Source organism: Scyliorhinus torazame, chromosome 16 (assembly GCF_047496885.1).
Source record: "Scyliorhinus torazame isolate Kashiwa2021f chromosome 16, sScyTor2.1, whole genome shotgun sequence".
Classification (NCBI taxonomy): Eukaryota; Metazoa; Chordata; class Chondrichthyes; order Carcharhiniformes; family Scyliorhinidae; genus Scyliorhinus; species Scyliorhinus torazame.
This window is the reverse complement of record NC_092722.1, coordinates 72,753,366-72,769,851: the sequence shown is the minus strand read 5'-3', so window position 1 is coordinate 72,769,851 and position 16,486 is coordinate 72,753,366. Positions and strand designations below refer to the sequence as shown.

Genomic DNA, 16,486 nt, shown 5'->3' with positions numbered 1-16,486 from the left:
CTCAATGCCCCGGCCAATGAAGGCAAGCATGCCGTATGCCTTCTTGACTACCTTCTCCACCTGTGTTGCCCCTTTCAGTGACCTGTGGACATGTACTCCTAGAACTCTTTGAGTTTCAATACTCTTGAGGGTTCTACCATTCACTGTATATTCCCTACCTGCATTAGACCTTCCAAAATGCATTACCTCACATTTGTCCGGATTAAACTCCATCTGCCATCTCTCCGCCCAAGTCTCCAAACAATCTAAATCCTGCTGTATCCTCTGACAGTCCTCATCGCTATCCGCAATTCCACCAACCTTTGTGTCGTCTGCAAACTTACTAATCAGACCAGTTACATTTTCCTCCAAATCATTTATATATACTACAAACAGCAAAGGTCCCAGCACTGATCCCAGCACGTAAACAGGCGCTCAATCACTCACTCATACAGAAACCCGCACATGCACTGACACAGGCACTCACTCACACACACTCTGACACAGACAAACACACACGGGCACTTATACTGACACGGACACACAGTCTCACACACATACACACACTGATACAGACACAGACAGAAACACAGACACCGGCACTCACAGACACTGGCACTCACAGACACACGGACAGGGAGACACACACTGATTGAACAATCCATCTTATTCCCAATCTACCCAATCAATCTAGCCATACATTGGTTGCAGCCTATCGAAGGCTGGTATATCCTTCCCTGCTCAAGGGGAGCTGAACAGTATTCCAGGCACCATCTCAGAACCCTACACAGTCACAAGACATCCTCATTCTCAGAATCCAACCCCACCCTCAACATTGCAGTAAAGGTCAGCCTGCCCTTGGTGTCAGTAAGTGTTTGCAGATTGTGCCTGTGTTGTGTGTGTATATATATCTCTCCACAGGATGTGGGTGTCGCTGGCTACAGGCCCAGCATTTCTTACCCAACCCTAATTGCTCCTTGGTTGGACTGTGTCTCGGGATTCCTTGCAGAAGACCGGCATTCCCTTGTTCCGCGCCTTTGATTTAAACAAATTGTTCTGTTTTTTAAACCTGTCACCACAACCCCCCCACACCGGCCACATCTTCGCAAATTCACTCTCCACCACCGACATGCAATGGTAAGGGTGGGATTAACCCTCTCACCCACCTCCTCCCAGTTACACACACTAGGCAGCCCCTTCCCCTATCAGAGAGAGGGGGGATTAACCCTCTCACCCACCTCCTCCCAGTTACACACACTAGGCAGCCCCTTCCCCTATCAGAGGGGGGATTAACCCTCTCACCCACCTCCTCCCAGTTACACACACTGGGCAGCCCCTTCCCCTATCAGAGGGTGGGAGTAACCCTCTCACCCACCTCCTCCCAATTACACACACCAGGCAGCCCCTTCCCCTATCAGAGGGGGGGGGATTAACCCTCTCACCCACCTCCTCCCAATTACACACACCAGGCAGCCCCTTCCCCTATCAGAGGGGGAGGGATTAACCCTCTCACCCACCTCCTCCCAGTTACACACACCAGGCAGCCCCTTACCCTATCAGAGGGGGGGGATTAACCCTCTCACCCACCTCCTACCAGTTACACACGCCATTTCGGAGTAGGGATGAGGGATTAACCCTCTCGCAAGAGTCAATAGGAATCGGGGAAAACTGCTGATTGGAGTCATACCCAGCACCTAGGACGATCGTTGTGGTGATTGGAGGTTAATCATCTCAGTCACAGGACATCACTGCAGGAGTTCCTCAGGGTAGTGTCTGGGGCGAAATTCTCCGGAAACGGCACGATGTCCGCCGACTGGCGGCCAAAACGGCGCAAATCAGACGGGCATCGCGCCGCCCCAAAGGTGCGGAATGCTCCGCATCTTTGGGGGCCGCGCCCCAACCTTAAGGGGCTAGGTCGGCGCCGGACGAATTTCCACCCCGCCAGCTGGCGGAAAAGGCCTTTGGTGCCCCGCCAGCTGGCGCGGAAATGACATCTCCAGCGGCTGCTGACAGCATTCCCGCGCATGTGCAGTGGAGGGAGTCTCTTCTGCCTCCGCCATGGTGGAGACCGTGGCGGAGGCGGAAGGGAAAGAGTGCCCCCACGGCACAGGCCCGCCCATCGGATCGGTGGGCCCCGATCGCGGGCCAGGCCACCGTGGGGGCCCCCCCCGGGGCCAGATCGCCCCGCGCCCCCCCAGGACCCCGGAGCCCGCCTTGTCCCGCCGGTAAGGTAGGTGGTTTAATCTACGCCGGCGGGACAGGCATTTTAGCGGCGGGACTTCGGCCCATCCGGGCCGGAGAATCGCTCGGGGGCGCCCGCCAACCGGCGCGGCGCGATTCCCGCCCCCGCCGAATCTCCGGTGCCGGAGACTTCGGCAACCGGCACAGGCGGGATTCACGCCAGCCCCCGGCGATTCTCCGACCCGGCGGGGGGTCGGAGAATCTCGCCCCTGAGACCCAACCATCTTCAGTTGCTTCATAATTGACCTTCCTTCCAAGGTTAGAAGTAGGAATGTTCCTCAGACACTGAAGCAGTCCGTGTGCAAATGCAGCAAGACCTGGACAATATCCAGGCTTGGGCTGACAAGTGGCAAGTTACATTCACGGCACACACGCAGCTCCAGCAGCGCACAAGAAATTCAACACCATCCAGAATAGAGCAGCTCCGCTCGATCGGCACAGTAACTACATTCACTCCTTCCACCATTGACGCAGCTGTGTGTACTGTCTACAAAACGCACCGCAGCGACTCACCAAGGCTCCTTCGACAGCACCTTCCAAACCCACAACCTCTGCAATCTAGAAGGACAAGGGGCAGCAGACACATGAGGAATACCCCCACCTGTAAGTTCCCCTCCGAGTCACTCACCATCCCGACTTGGAAATATATTGGCCAGTCCTTCACTGTCGCTGGGTCAGAATCCTAGAACTCACTCCCTAACAGCACCGTGGGTGTACCTACACCACACGGACTGTTGATGGTTCAAGATGGTGGCTCATCACCACCACATTCTCAGAGGGCAATTATGCGTGGGTAATAAATGCTGGGCTGGTCAGCGATCCCCACATATGAAATAATTAGAAGAAAAAAAGAAACTATCTTTATAAAAATCGACGTTGTTTAGAAAAGGGAAAGTTGTAATATCTTGGGAAGCTGACCAAAGGCTTTATTGCAGACTCGCTGGAGGTTGGGAAGCCTCTGGAAAGAGGATGGAAAGAAGAGGCAAGTCAGGGTGATCAGTAATTCAACATAAATTTTTATAAATTAGCACAATTATTTACATCAGCGTAGGACCATAGTGTTAAACTGGAGTTAAAATCCTGAGATTTACATCTGAATCGCCACAGTGTTGACGTGAGGAAATGGAGGGGGAAGGAGAAAGTCACTTAATTCCCATTTTGTTGCTGCTCGGGAAGGCCCAAATCAGGCCTGTCCTCAGCCATGTCCAGGCCTCCTGTCCATGGTGAGGGCCATCAAGGCCTCAGGCCTGGTGCCCTCGTGAATCAGGCCTCTTATCCGGCAACAAGGCCACATCACCACCCCCCGCTCCCCTCACTATCCCCCCATGTACAGTTAGGTCCATCTAGCTCTCAGGCCCGGCTCCCCAGTGAATCGGGCCTCATCAACCCCACCCACCCACCCACATTTCGGTCCTCATAGGCCTCAGGCTCAGTCGCCTGGTCCTCATACTTGGCAACCAGGGCCTCACATCACTCCCCCCCCCGCCCCCCACAGTTAGTTCCATCCAGGCATAATGCCTCACCCTGGCGAACCGGACCTCTTGCCCACAGTAAGGCTCCACTAGGCCTCAAAGCCTCACTCTCTGGTTCAGGCCTCAAAGACTCACTTCAAGTCTCTGGTTCTCCCAAAGTCCAGGCTCCTCCCCCTCCGCCCCGCCCACCGTCCAGTCTCCTTGACCTCCTCCAGGACGGTTCTTCCTGGGCTGGCCCGTGACTCTCCTTCCCTTCCTCCTGCTCAGCCTTCACCAGGTTCGAAGCCTCCTGCCCAACGCCGGGCCTGCAGCCATCCTCCTGCACAGGCTGGGTGTCTACATGCCCCGAGTTCTCCTCAGCCACAGGAGTCCGAACATGGTACGGAGCTGCCTCCTCGGGCACTGAGGCGTGGCCTGGCGCACTCCCAGTCTCCTGGTGGCCTCTGTGAGGGTCGTGCTGATCCTCCTGCTGCTGGTGTCCAGCCCCGGTGGGCCCCGGGAACATCTGTCCATTGTATATGTAGAGGGGCCCATTGACAGTGAGATTTGACTCGAAGGACTGGACTTGGCAGCCTGTGGCAGGGAATGAAAAATAGAATATGAGTTAGGAAGTAGAGAGACAGAGAGAGGCTGAGGGACAGAGTGAAAGAGACAGAGAGAGACGCAGAGATGGACACCGAGAGAGAGAGAGACAGGGAGAGAGACAGAGAGAGGCACAGAAATAGAGAGAGCCAGAGGAGAAAGGGAGAGATATGTTTCTCAGTGTCCTACCTTGTAGACCCACAAGTCCGTGAGCTCCGCAGACCCCACCCGGTTGCTCCCCAAAGGTGCTGTGCTGCTGCGGCCTGGGCCCAGGCTCAGGGTCTGCCGGCTGTGGGGAGAGACTTGGTCTGAGCTCGTTCTGCTCTCCCCATCTGTCTGAGGGTGAGGATGAGGAATGTGCTGGATGCTGAGTTAAAACCTCTCTCTCCTGCTGGAGGCCAGCGGTCATCTGCCCCAAACATTCATTGTCTAGACGGGGATGTGGCTGGGCCTGGATGTGGGGGTCTCTGCAGTCAGCCACTCGCTTTCCTGATGCCAAAAGGGGTACTTTCGACTCCAGACTGCTCCTGTCCTCTCCCGAGTTCTGGAACAAGAATAGAGGAGGTTGCTGAGGGTCTGAGGTTCCCCGCATTGATCTCCCTCCATCTTCCCTCTAAGCTCCCCTTTCCCTCAACCCTCCCTCCATCCATCTTCCCTCCCCTCCTCCCTCATCTATTCCGTCCTCCTTCCCTCCAGCATTCCCTCCTCTCTATCCCACCCTCCCTCTCGCCTCCCTCTATTTCCTTCACTCTCTCCTCCCTCACTCTCTTCTCCCTCCCTCCTTCCTTGCTTTGTGATCCACGGCCCTCCCTCATTCCAGCCTCAGCTTGTGTGGTTAGCACAATTGCTTCACAGCTCCAGGGTCCCAGGTTCGATTCCGGCTTGGGTCACTGTCTGTGCGGAGTCTGCACATCCTCCCCGTGTGTGCGTGGGTTTCCTCCGGGTGCTCCGGTTTCCTCCCACAGTCCAAAGATGTGCAGGTTAGGTGGATTGGCCATGATAAATTGCTCTTAGTGTCCAAAGTTTCCCTTCGTGTTGGGTGGGGTTACTGGGTTATGGGGATAGGGTGGAGGTGTTGACCTTGGGTAGGGTGCTCTTTCCAAGAGCCGGTGCAGACTCGATGGGCCGAATGGCCTACTTCTGCACTGTAAATTCTATGATGCCTCCTGCTTCACTTAGTTCCCCTCCATCCTCCTCTACATTCCCGCCCCCCTCTCCTCTCCCTCTCCTCATTCCCATGTCGTTCTCTACGTACCTGGCTCTCTGCATGCTCCTTCGATCCTGTAATGGGGAGAGAGGGAGGTAGAGAGAGAGAGGGGGGGTTAGTGACAGAGTATAAGTTCAACGAGGGGCAAACCGAGCCTCGGGAGGAATCAATAACAAACGGTCAACAACGAGGGCTATCATTTTAAGGTGAGAGACAGGGGGCGCGATTCTCCACTCCCACACCGAAGTGGCCGCGCCGTCGTGAACGCCGTCGAGGTTCACGACGGTGCGGAACGGCCCCGGTCCCGACCGATTCAGGCCCTGACAATGGGCCAGGATCGGGGCCACGCCATTCACACGCGCCAGGCCTTGTCGCCCGCATGCGTGGTTGCCGTCCTCTCTCAGTCCGCCCCGCAAGAAGATGGGGGTAGGATCTTGCGGGGCCGCGGACGGAAGGAGGTCCTCGTCATTCACCTGAGGAAGGAGCAGTGCTCCGAAAGCTAGTGATTTGAAACAAACCTGTTGGATTTTAACCTGGTGTTGTAAGACTTCTTACTGTGCTCGCCCCAGTCCAACACCGGCATCGCCTCATCATCGTATGAAACTATGGCAAAGACCAACCTCTCCGACCATTGCCCTCCCGCAACTCACACTTTTCGAGCCCCTGACAAAATACCTGGATCCCCTCTCGCCGAGAGGCTTAGACCTCCAGATATTTGTGATGCTGTCTGGCAAAGAGCCAATGAGGGGTGGCAGCTCATGGCGAGGGCCCCGAACCTCCCAGCCTCTCCTAAACTGGGGTGGGGTGAGTGAGGGGGTAGAAGCGACATAGGAACAGCCCCTCGAGCCTGCCCCACCAATCATGGCTGATCTTTGGCCTAACTCCATAGACCTGCCTTTGGCCCGTATCCCTTAATATCTTTGCTTAACAAAAATCTATCTCGGGTTTAAAATTAACAACTGATCTCGCTTCAACTGCTGTTTGTGGGAGAGAGTTCCAAACCTCTACCACCCTTTGAGTGGAGATGGTCTTCCGAACATCTCTCCAAAACGGTCTGGCCCTAATTTTTAGACTATGCCCCCTAGTTTTAGAATCTCCAACCAGTGGAAATAGTTTATCTTCATCCACCCCGTCTTTCCCTGTTAACATATTGAATACTTCGATCAGATCATCCAGTAACCTTCTAAATTCTGGCGAAAATTGGTCTAATTTGAGTAATCTCTCCTCGTAGCTCAACCCGTCATCCGGGCATCACTTTAGTGAATCAACGTTGCACTCCCTCCAAGGTCAAAATATCCTTCCTAAGGTGTGGTGCCCAGAATTGCTCACAGTGACTCCAAGTGGGGTCTAACCAGGGTTTTGTATAGCTGCAGCATAACCTCTGCATCTTTATATTCCAATCCTTTAGACCCTCGGAGACCGAGCAGCGCCTGTGACCTCTACCCTCACTCCAGAGGCAGGTTGCGACCTCGTCTCGGCAGGGCGTCGGCTGCCTCGAGGGGAGGGTGAGGGGAGAGGGTGCGCGAGGGCTAGAGTTGACCTCAGTACTCCAGGGGGTCTCTTCGTGAAGCAGGACTGACCTCTACAATGTCTGTCACTCCGGACGAAGGCGAGGAACCCAGCCAAGAATCCACAGGAGAGGATGGTGAGCAATAAAACAATGATCAACACATAGGAAAAATGCAAACCTGAAACATAATATAGAGTGTTAGATATTGAGTAACTCTCCCTCTACACTGTCCCCATCAAACACTCCCAGGACAGGTACAGCACGGGGTTAGATACAGAGTAAAGCTCCGCCAACACTGCCCCCATGAAACACTCCCAGGAGAGGAACATCACGGGGTTAGATACAGAGAAAAGCTCCCTCTACACTGTCCCCATCAAACACTCCCAGGACAGGTACAGCACAGGGTTAGATACAGAGTAAAGCTCCCTCTACACTGTCCCCATCAAACTCTCCCAGGACAGGTACAGCATGGGGTTAGATACAGAGTAAAGCTCCCTCTACACTGTCCCCATCAAACCCTCCCAGGACAGGTACAGCACAGGGTTAGATACAGAGTGAAGCTCCCTCTACACTGTCCCCATCAAACACTCCCAGGACAGGTACAGCACAGGGTTAGATACAGAGTAAAGCTCCCTCTACACTGTCCCCATTAAACACTCCCAGGACAGGTACAGCACAGGGTTAGATACAGAGTAAAGCTCCCTCGACACTGTCCCCATCAAACACTCCCAGGACAGGTACAGCACGGGGTTAGATACAGAGTAAAGCTCCCTCTACACTGTCCCCATTAAACACTCCCAGGAAAGGTACAGTACAGGGTTAGATACAGAGTAAAGCTCCCTCTACACTGTCCCCATGAAACACTCCCAGGACAGGTACAGCATGGGGTTAGATACAGAGTAAAGCTCCATCTACACTGTCCCCATTAAACACTCCCAGGACAGGTACAGCACAGGGTTAGATACAGAGTAAAGCTGCCTCTACACTGTCCCCATCAAACACTCCCAGGACAGGTACAGCACGGGGTTAGATACAGAGTAAAGCTCCCTCTACACTGTCCCCATCAACCACTCCCAGGAGAGGAACATCACGGGGTTAGATACAGAGTAAATCTCACTCTACACTGTCCCCATCAAACACTCCCAGGAGAGGAACATCACGGGGTTAGATACAAAGTCAAGCTCCCTCTATACTGTCCCCATCAACCACTCCCAGGAGAGGAACATCACGGGGTTAGATACAAAGTCAAGCTCCCTCTACACTGTCCCCATCAACCACTCCCAGGAGAGGAACATCACGGGGTTAGATACAGAGTAAATCTCTCTCTACACTGTCCCCATCAACCACTCCCAGGAGAGGAACATCACGGGGTTAGATACAGAGTAAAGCTCCCTCTAACACTGTCCCCATCAACCACTCCCAGGAGAGGAACATCACGGTGTTAGATACAGAGTAAATCTCTCTCTACACTGTCCCCATCAAACACTCCCAGGAGAGGAACATCACGGGGTTAGATACAAAGTAAATCTCCCTCTACACTGTCCCCATCAACCACTCCCAGGAGAGGAACATCACGGGGTTAGATACAAAGTAAATCTCCCTCGACACTGTCCCCATCAACCACTCCCAGGAGAGGAACATCAAGGATTTAGATACAGAGTCAAGCTCCCTCTATACTGTCCCCATCAAACATTCACAGGACTGGAACAACACGAAGATAGATACAGAGTAAATCTCCCTCTACATTGACCCCCTTAAACTCGCACAGCACAGGTACAGTACGGGGTTAGATGCAGAGTAAAGCTCCCTCTACACTGTCTCCATCAAACACTCCCAGGATAGGTACAGCACAGGGTTAGATACAGAGTAAAGCTCCCTCTACACTGTCCCCATCAACACTCCCAGGACAGGTACAGCACAGGGTTAGATACAGAGTAAAGCTCCCTCTACACTGTCCCCATCAAACTCTCCCAGGACAGGTACAGCATGGGGTTAGATACAGAGTAAAGCTCCCTCTACACTGTCCCCATCAAACCCTCCCAGGACAGGTACAGCACAGGGTTAGATACAGAGTGAAGCTCCCTCTACACTGTCCCCATCAAACACTCCCAGGACAGGTACAGCACAGGGTTAGATACAGAGTAAAGCTCCCTCTACACTGTCCCCATCAACCACTCCCAGGAGAGGAACATCACGGGGTTAGATACAGAGTAAATCTCACTCTACACTGTCCCCATCAAACACTCCCAGGAGAGGAACATCACGGGGTTAGATACAAAGTCAAGCTCCCTCTATACTGTCCCCATCAACCACTCCCAGGAGAGGAACATCACGGGGTTAGATACAAAGTCAAGCTCCCTCTACACTGTCCCCATCAACCACTCCCAGGAGAGGAACATCACGGGGTTAGATACAGAGTAAATCTCTCTCTACACTGTCCCCATCAACCACTCCCAGGAGAGGAACATCACGGGGTTAGATACAGAGTAAAGCTCCCTCTAACACTGTCCCCATCAACCACTCCCAGGAGAGGAACATCACGGTGTTAGATACAGAGTAAATCTCTCTCTACACTGTCCCCATCAAACACTCCCAGGAGAGGAACATCACGGGGTTAGATACAAAGTAAATCTCCCTCTACACTGTCCCCATCAACCACTCCCAGGAGAGGAACATCACGGGGTTAGATACAAAGTAAATCTCCCTCGACACTGTCCCCATCAACCACTCCCAGGAGAGGAACATCAAGGAGTTAGATACAGAGTCAAGCTCCCTCTATACTGTCCCCATCAAACATTCACAGGACTGGAACAACACCAAGATAGATACAGAGTAAATCTCCCTCTACATTGACCCCCTTAAACTCGCACAGCACAGGTACAGTACGGGGTTAGATGCAGAGTAAAGCTCCCTCTACACTGTCTCCATCAAACACTCCCAGGATAGGTACAGCACAGGGTTAGATACAGAGTAAAGGTCCCTCTACACTGTCCCCATCAACACTCCCAGGACAGGTACAGCACGGGGTTAGATACAGAGTAAAGCTCCCTCTCCACTGTCCCCATCAAACACTCCCAGGACAGGTACAGCACAGGGTTAGATACAGAGTAAAGCTCCCTCTACACTGTCCCCATCAAACACACCCAGGGCAGGTACAGCACGGGGTTAGATACAGAGTAAAGCTCCCTCTACACTGTCCCCATCAAACACTCCCAGGACAGGTACAGCATAGGGTTAGATACAGAGTAAAGCTCTCTCCACACCCACTGATGTGCATGTTGGACAGGATGGGTTTTCAGTCAATCAGATACTTACTGTTGGTCTGTTGGTTGATGGATGTGGTGAGAAGATCATTGACTTGTGTGGTACCCAGCATCCACGTGGACCCCCCACAAACACTGTCTGATTCACGAGATCCAGGTTGGAGCTCAGTCAAACCAAGCTCGGCACAGCTGCAGAGATTGAGAGAGCGAGAGATGCAATGAGAGTTATTGAGAGAGAGAGAGAGAGGATGAAACAAAGGAGGAAAGTGAAGAATAGACAGATACTACACAGGAAATTAAGTTGAAGCGAGAGAGATTAAAGGAAAGAAATACCAGAGTTTAGCATTTATATCAATAAATGAAAGTGTAGTCTAAGATATTCAGTGCTGAGGGAGTGCCTCACTATCAGAGATTCAGTTCAGAGGGAGTGCCACACTGTTAAAGGTTCAGTACTGAGGTAGTACTGCACTGTCGGAAGATCAGTACTGAGGGAGTGCCACACTGTCAGAGGGTCAGTACTGAGGGAGTGACGCACTGTCGGAGGATCAGGACGGAGGGAGTGACGCACTGTCGGAGGGTCAGTACTGAAGGATAGCTGCACTGTCAGAGGGTCAGTATTGAGGGAGTGCCGCACTGTCAGACGGTCAGTCCTGAGGGAACACTGCACTGTCAGTACAGAGGGAGTGCCTCATATCAGAGGGTCAGTACTGAGGGAGTGCTGCACTGTCAGAGGGTCAGTACTGAGGGAGTGCTGCACTGTCGGAGGGTCAGTACTGAGGGAGTGCTGCACTGTCGGAGCATCAGTACTGAGCGAGTGCTACACTGCCAGAGGGTCAGTACTGAGCGAGTGCCGCACTGTCGGAGGGTCAGTACAGAGGGAGTGCTGCACTGTCAGAGGGTCAGCACTGAGGGAGCGCTGCACTGTTAGGTGGTCAGCACTGAGGGAGTGCTGCACTGTCGGAGGGTCAGTACTGAGCGAGTGCTGCACTGTTGGAGGGTCAGTACTGAGGGAGTGCCGCACTGTCAGAGGGTCAGCACTGAGGGAGTGCTGCACTGTCAGAGGGTCAGTACTGAGGGAGCGCTGCACTGTTATAGGGTCAGTGCTGAGGTAGTGCTGCACTGTCGAAGGGTGAGTGCTGAGGGAGTGCTGCACTGTCAGAGGGTCAGTACTGAGGGAGTGCTGCACTGTCAGAGGGTCAGTACTGAGGGAGTACTGCACTGTCGGAAGGTCAGTACTGAGGGAGTGCCACACTGTCAGAGGGTCAGTACTGAGGGACTGCCGTACTGTCACAGGGTCAGTACTGAGGGAGTGACGCACTGTCGGAGGATCAGGACTGAGGGAGTGACGCACTGTCGGAGGGTCAGTACTGAAGGAGTGCTGCACTGTCAGAGGGTCAGTATTGAGGGAGTGCCGCACTGTCAGACGGTCAGTCCTGAGGGAACACTGCACTGTCAGTACAGAGGGAGTGCCTCATATCAGAGGGTCAGTACTGAGGGAGTTCTGCACTGTCAGAGGGTCAGTACTGAGGGAGTGCTGCACTGTCGGAGGGTCAGTACTGAGCGAGTGCTACACTGCCAGAGGGTCAGTACTGAGCGAGTGCTGCACTGTTGGAGGGTCAGTACTGAGGGAGTGCCGCACTGTCAGAGGGTCAGTACTGAGGGAGTGCTGCACTGTCGGAGGGTCAGTACTGAGCGAGTGCTGCACTGCCAGAGGGTCAGTACTGAGCGAGTGCTGCACTGTTGGAGGGTCAGTACTGAGGGAGTGCCGCACTGTCAGAGGGTCAGCACTGAGGGAGTGCTGCACTGTCAGAGGGTCAGTACTGAGGGAGTGCTGCACTGTCGGAGGGTTAGTACTGAGCGAGTGCTACACTGCCAGAGGGTCAGTACTGAGCGAGTGCTGCACTGTCGGAGGGTCAGTACTGAGGGAGTGCCACACTGTCAGAGGGTCAGTACTGAGGGGCTGCCGCATTGTCACAGGGTCAGTACTGAGGGAGTGACGCACTGTCAGAGGGTCAGTACTGAAGGAGTGCTGCACTGTCAGAGGGTCAGTATTGAGGGAGTGCCGCACTGTCAGACGGTCAGTCCTGAGGGAACACTGCACTGTCAGTACAGGGGGAGTGCCTCATATCAGAGGGTCAGTACTGAGGGAGTGCTGCACTGTCAGAGGATCAGTACTGAGAGAGTGCTGCACTGTTGGAGGGTCAGTACTGAGCGAGTGCTACACTGTCAGAGGGTCAGCACTGAGGGAGCGCTGCACTGTTAGGGGGTCAGCACTGAGGGAGTGCTGCACTGTCGGAGGGTCAGTACTGTGCGAGTGCTGCACTGTCGGAGGGTCAGTACTGAAGGAGTGCCGCACTGTCAGAGGGTCAGTACTGAGGGAGCACTGCACTGTTAGAGGGTCAGTGCTGAGGTAGTGCTGCACTGTTGCAGGGTGAGTATTGAGGGAGTGCTGCACTGTCAGAGGGTCAGTACTGAGGGGGTGCTGCACTGTCAGAGGGTCAGTACTGAGGGAGTGCCGCACTGTCTGAGGGTTGGTACTGAGGGAGTGCTGCACTGTCAGAGGGTCAGTACTGAGGGAGTGCTGCACTGTCAGAGGGTCAGTACTGAGGGAGTGCTGCACTGTCAGAGGGTCAGTGCTGAGGGAGTGCTGCACTGTCTGAGGGTCAGTACTGAGGGAGTGCTGCACTGTCAGAGGGTCAGTACTGAGGGAGTGCTGCACTGTCAAGAGGGTCAGTACTGAGGGAGTGCTGCATTGTCAGAGTGTCAGTACAGAGGGAGTGCCTCATCTCAGCACGGTAGCATTGTGGATAGCACAATTGCTTCACAGCTCAAGGGTCCGAGTTTCGATTCCGGCTTAGGTCACTGTCTGTGCGGAGTCTGCACATCCTCCACGTGTGTGCGTGGGTTTCCTCCGGGTGCTCCGGTTTCCTCCCACAGTCCAAAGATGTGCAGGTTAGGTGGATTGGCCATGATAAATTGCCCTTAGTGTCCAAAATTGCCCTTAGTGTTGGGTGGGGTTGCTGGGTTCTGGGGATAGGGTGGAGGTGTTGACCTTGGGTAGGGTGCTCTTTCCAAGAGCCGGTGCAGACTCAATGGGCCGAATGGCTTCCTTCTGCACTGTAAATTCCATGATAATCAGAGAGTCAGTACTGAGGGAGTGCTGCACTGTCACAGTGTCAATACTGATGGAGTGCCTCACTTTCAGAGAGTCAGTTCTGAGGGAGTGCCGCACTGTCAGAGGGTCTGTACTGGGGGAGTGCTGTACTTTCGGAGGGTCCGTACTGAGGGAGTGCCACACTGTCGTAGGGTCAGGACTGAGGGAGTGCCGCACTGTCAGAGGATCAGTACTGAGGGAGCGCCGCACTGTCAGAGAGTCAGTTCTGAGGGAGTGCTGTACTTTCGGAGGGTCCGTACTGAGGGAGTGCCACACTGTCGTAGGGTCAGGACTGAGGGAGTGCCGCACTGTCAGAGGGTCAGTACTGAGGGAGTGCTGCACTGTCAGAGGGTCAGTACTGAGGGAGTGCCACACTGTCGGAGGGTCAGTGCTGAGGGAGTGCTGCTCTGTCAGAGGGTCAGTACTGAGGGAGTGCCGCACTGTCAGAGGGTCAGTACTGAGGGTGTGCCGCACTGTCAGAGGGTCAGTACTGAGGGAGTGCCACACTGTCGGAGGGTCAGTGCTGAGGGAGCGCCACACTGTCAGAGGGTCAGTACTGAGGGAGTACTGCACTATCAGAGGGTCTGTAATAAGGGAGTGCCGCACTGTCAGAGACTCAGTACTGAGGGAGTGCCGCGCTGTCGGAGGATCAGTACTGAGGGAGTGCCACATATCAGAGAGTCAGTATTAAGGGGGTGCTGCACTGTCATAGGTTCAGTACTCTTCCATCGAAGACCATCCCTGCAATCCCACTAACCCTCCCAATGACGACCATAACTCTAATCCCCCAACTCTTATATCAAAGACCATCTCTCTAATCCCTTAACCTTCCCGTCGAAGTTCATCCCTCTAATTCCCCAACTCTCCTTTCGAAGATTATCCCTCTAATCCCCCTAACTCACCATCAAAGACCATTCCTCTCATTCCCTAACACTCCCATTGACGACTATCCCTTTAATCCCCCTAACTCTCCTATCAATGACCTTCCCACTAGTCCCTTAGCTCACCATCAAAGGCCATCCCTCTAGTCCCCTAACTATCAATCGAAGACCATCCCTCAAATCCCCTAACTCTCCATTGAAGACTATCCCTCTAATCTCTCTAACTCTCCGATTGATGGTCATCCCCCTAATCTCCTATCGAATGCCGTACCACTAATCCATTAACCAGCAGAAAAAAACACTTACATTGTTTGTTTTCTGCATTTGCTGAGTGATTTTTCATTCTGGAATGTTCCAGGAGGGCATTTGCTGCACATTGTGTTAACCCTATGCGAACCTGTAAGGGCAGATCAAAATATTTGTTCACAGTGTATATAATACATGTACCAGAAACCTGGGAGTGAGTTACAGACTGGAATCTAATCGAGGGGTTCAGGGTGGTTTATATCTAGAATAACAGATACTCGGATGTGAGTTACACACTGGAATCTAATCGAGGGGTTTGGGGTGGTTTAAAAATAGAATAACAGATACCCGGCAGTGAGTTACAGACTGGAATATAATCAAGGTGTTCGGGGTGGTTTATATATAGAATAACAGATACCCGGGAGTGAGTTACAGACTGGAATCTAATCGAGGGGTTCAGGGTGGTTTATATATAGAGTAACAGATACCCAGGAGTGAGTTACAGACTGGAATCTAATCGAGGGGTTTGGTGTGGTTTATGTATAGAATAACAGATACCCAGGAGTGAGTTACAGACTGGAATCTAATCGAGGGATTCAGGGTGGTTTATATATAGAATAACAGATACCCGGGAGTGAGTTCCACACTGGAATCTAATCGAGAGGATCGTGGTGGTTTATATCTAGAATAACAGATACCCGGGAGTGAGTTACAGACTGGAATCTAATAGAGGGGTTCCGGGTGGTTTATATATAGAATAACAGATACCCGGGAGTGAGTTACAGACTGGAATATGATCGAGGGGTTCGGGGTGGTTTATATATAGAATAACAGATATCCGGGAGTGAGTTACAGACTGGAATCTAATCAAGGGGTTCTGGGTGGTTTATATATAGAATAGCAGATACCCGGGAGTGAGTTACAGACTGGAATCTAATCGAGGGGTCCAGGGTGGTTTATATATAGAGTAACAGATAGCCGGGAGTGAGTTACAGACTGGAATCTAATCGAGGGGTTCTGGGTGGTTTATATATAGAATAACAGATACCCGGGAGTGAGTTACAGACTGGAATCTAATCGAGGGGTTCAGTTTGGTTTATATCTCGAATAACAAATACCCGGGAATGAGTTACAGACTGGAATCTAATCGAGGGGTTCAGAGGGGTTTATATATAGAATAACAGTTACCCGGGAGTGAGTTACAGACTGGAATCTAATCGAGGGGTTCTGGGTGGTTTATATATAGAATAACAGATACCCGGGAGTGAGTTACAGACTGGAATCTAATCAAGGGCTTTGGCGTGTTTTTTATATAGAATAACAGATATCCGGGAGTGAGTTACAGAATGGAATCTAATCGAGGGGTTCAGGGGGGTTTATATATAGAATAACAGATACCCAGGAGTGAGTTACAGACTGGAATCTAATCGAGGGGTTCTGGGTGGTTTATATATAGAATAACAGATACCCGGGAGTGAGTTACAGACTGGAATCTAATCGAGGGGTTCAGGGTGGTTTATATATAGAATAACAGATATCCGGGAGTGAGTTACAGAATGGAATCTAATCGATGGATTCGGGATTCTTGATCAATAAGGGGATCAGGGGTTACGGGGAGAAGGCAGGAGAACGGGAATAAGAACATATCAGCCATGATTGAATGGCAGAGCAGACTCGATCGGCCGAGTTCCCTAATTCTGCTCCTATGTCTTATGGGTGGTTTCTAGAAAGAATACCAGATACCCGGGAGTGAGTTACAGACTGGAATCTAATCGAGGGGATTGGGGTGGTTTATATATAGAATAACAGATAGCCGGGAGTGAGTTACAGACTGGAATCTAATCGAGGGGTTCTGGGGTGGTTTATATATAGAATAACAGATACCCGGGAGTGAGTTACAGACTGGAATCTAATCGAGGGATTCGGGTGGTTTATATATAGAATAACAGAT

At 52.5% G+C, this 16,486-nt stretch overlaps 1 protein-coding gene across 5 annotated transcripts in view; it reads right to left on the bottom strand.

The window, feature by feature from the left end:
• Positions 1-3,215: 3,215 nt before the first annotated feature.
• LOC140392871 (uncharacterized) overlaps positions 3,216-16,486 on the bottom strand; it is a 46,007-nt gene continuing 32,736 nt past the window's right edge. For all 5 annotated transcript variants that reach the window (XM_072478613.1, XM_072478612.1, XM_072478614.1 and 2 more), the window contains 6 exons: positions 14,596-14,686; positions 10,307-10,443; positions 7,062-7,169; positions 5,530-5,555; positions 4,464-4,818; positions 3,216-4,265 (listed from right to left, as the gene is read on the bottom strand). In XM_072478613.1, the coding sequence (XP_072334714.1) occupies positions 3,829-4,265; positions 4,464-4,818; positions 5,530-5,555; positions 7,062-7,169; positions 10,307-10,443; positions 14,596-14,686 (1,154 nt within the window). In that variant the 3' untranslated portion in view covers positions 3,216-3,828. The remainder of the gene's footprint in view (positions 4,266-4,463; positions 4,819-5,529; positions 5,556-7,061; positions 7,170-10,306; positions 10,444-14,595; positions 14,687-16,486) is intronic.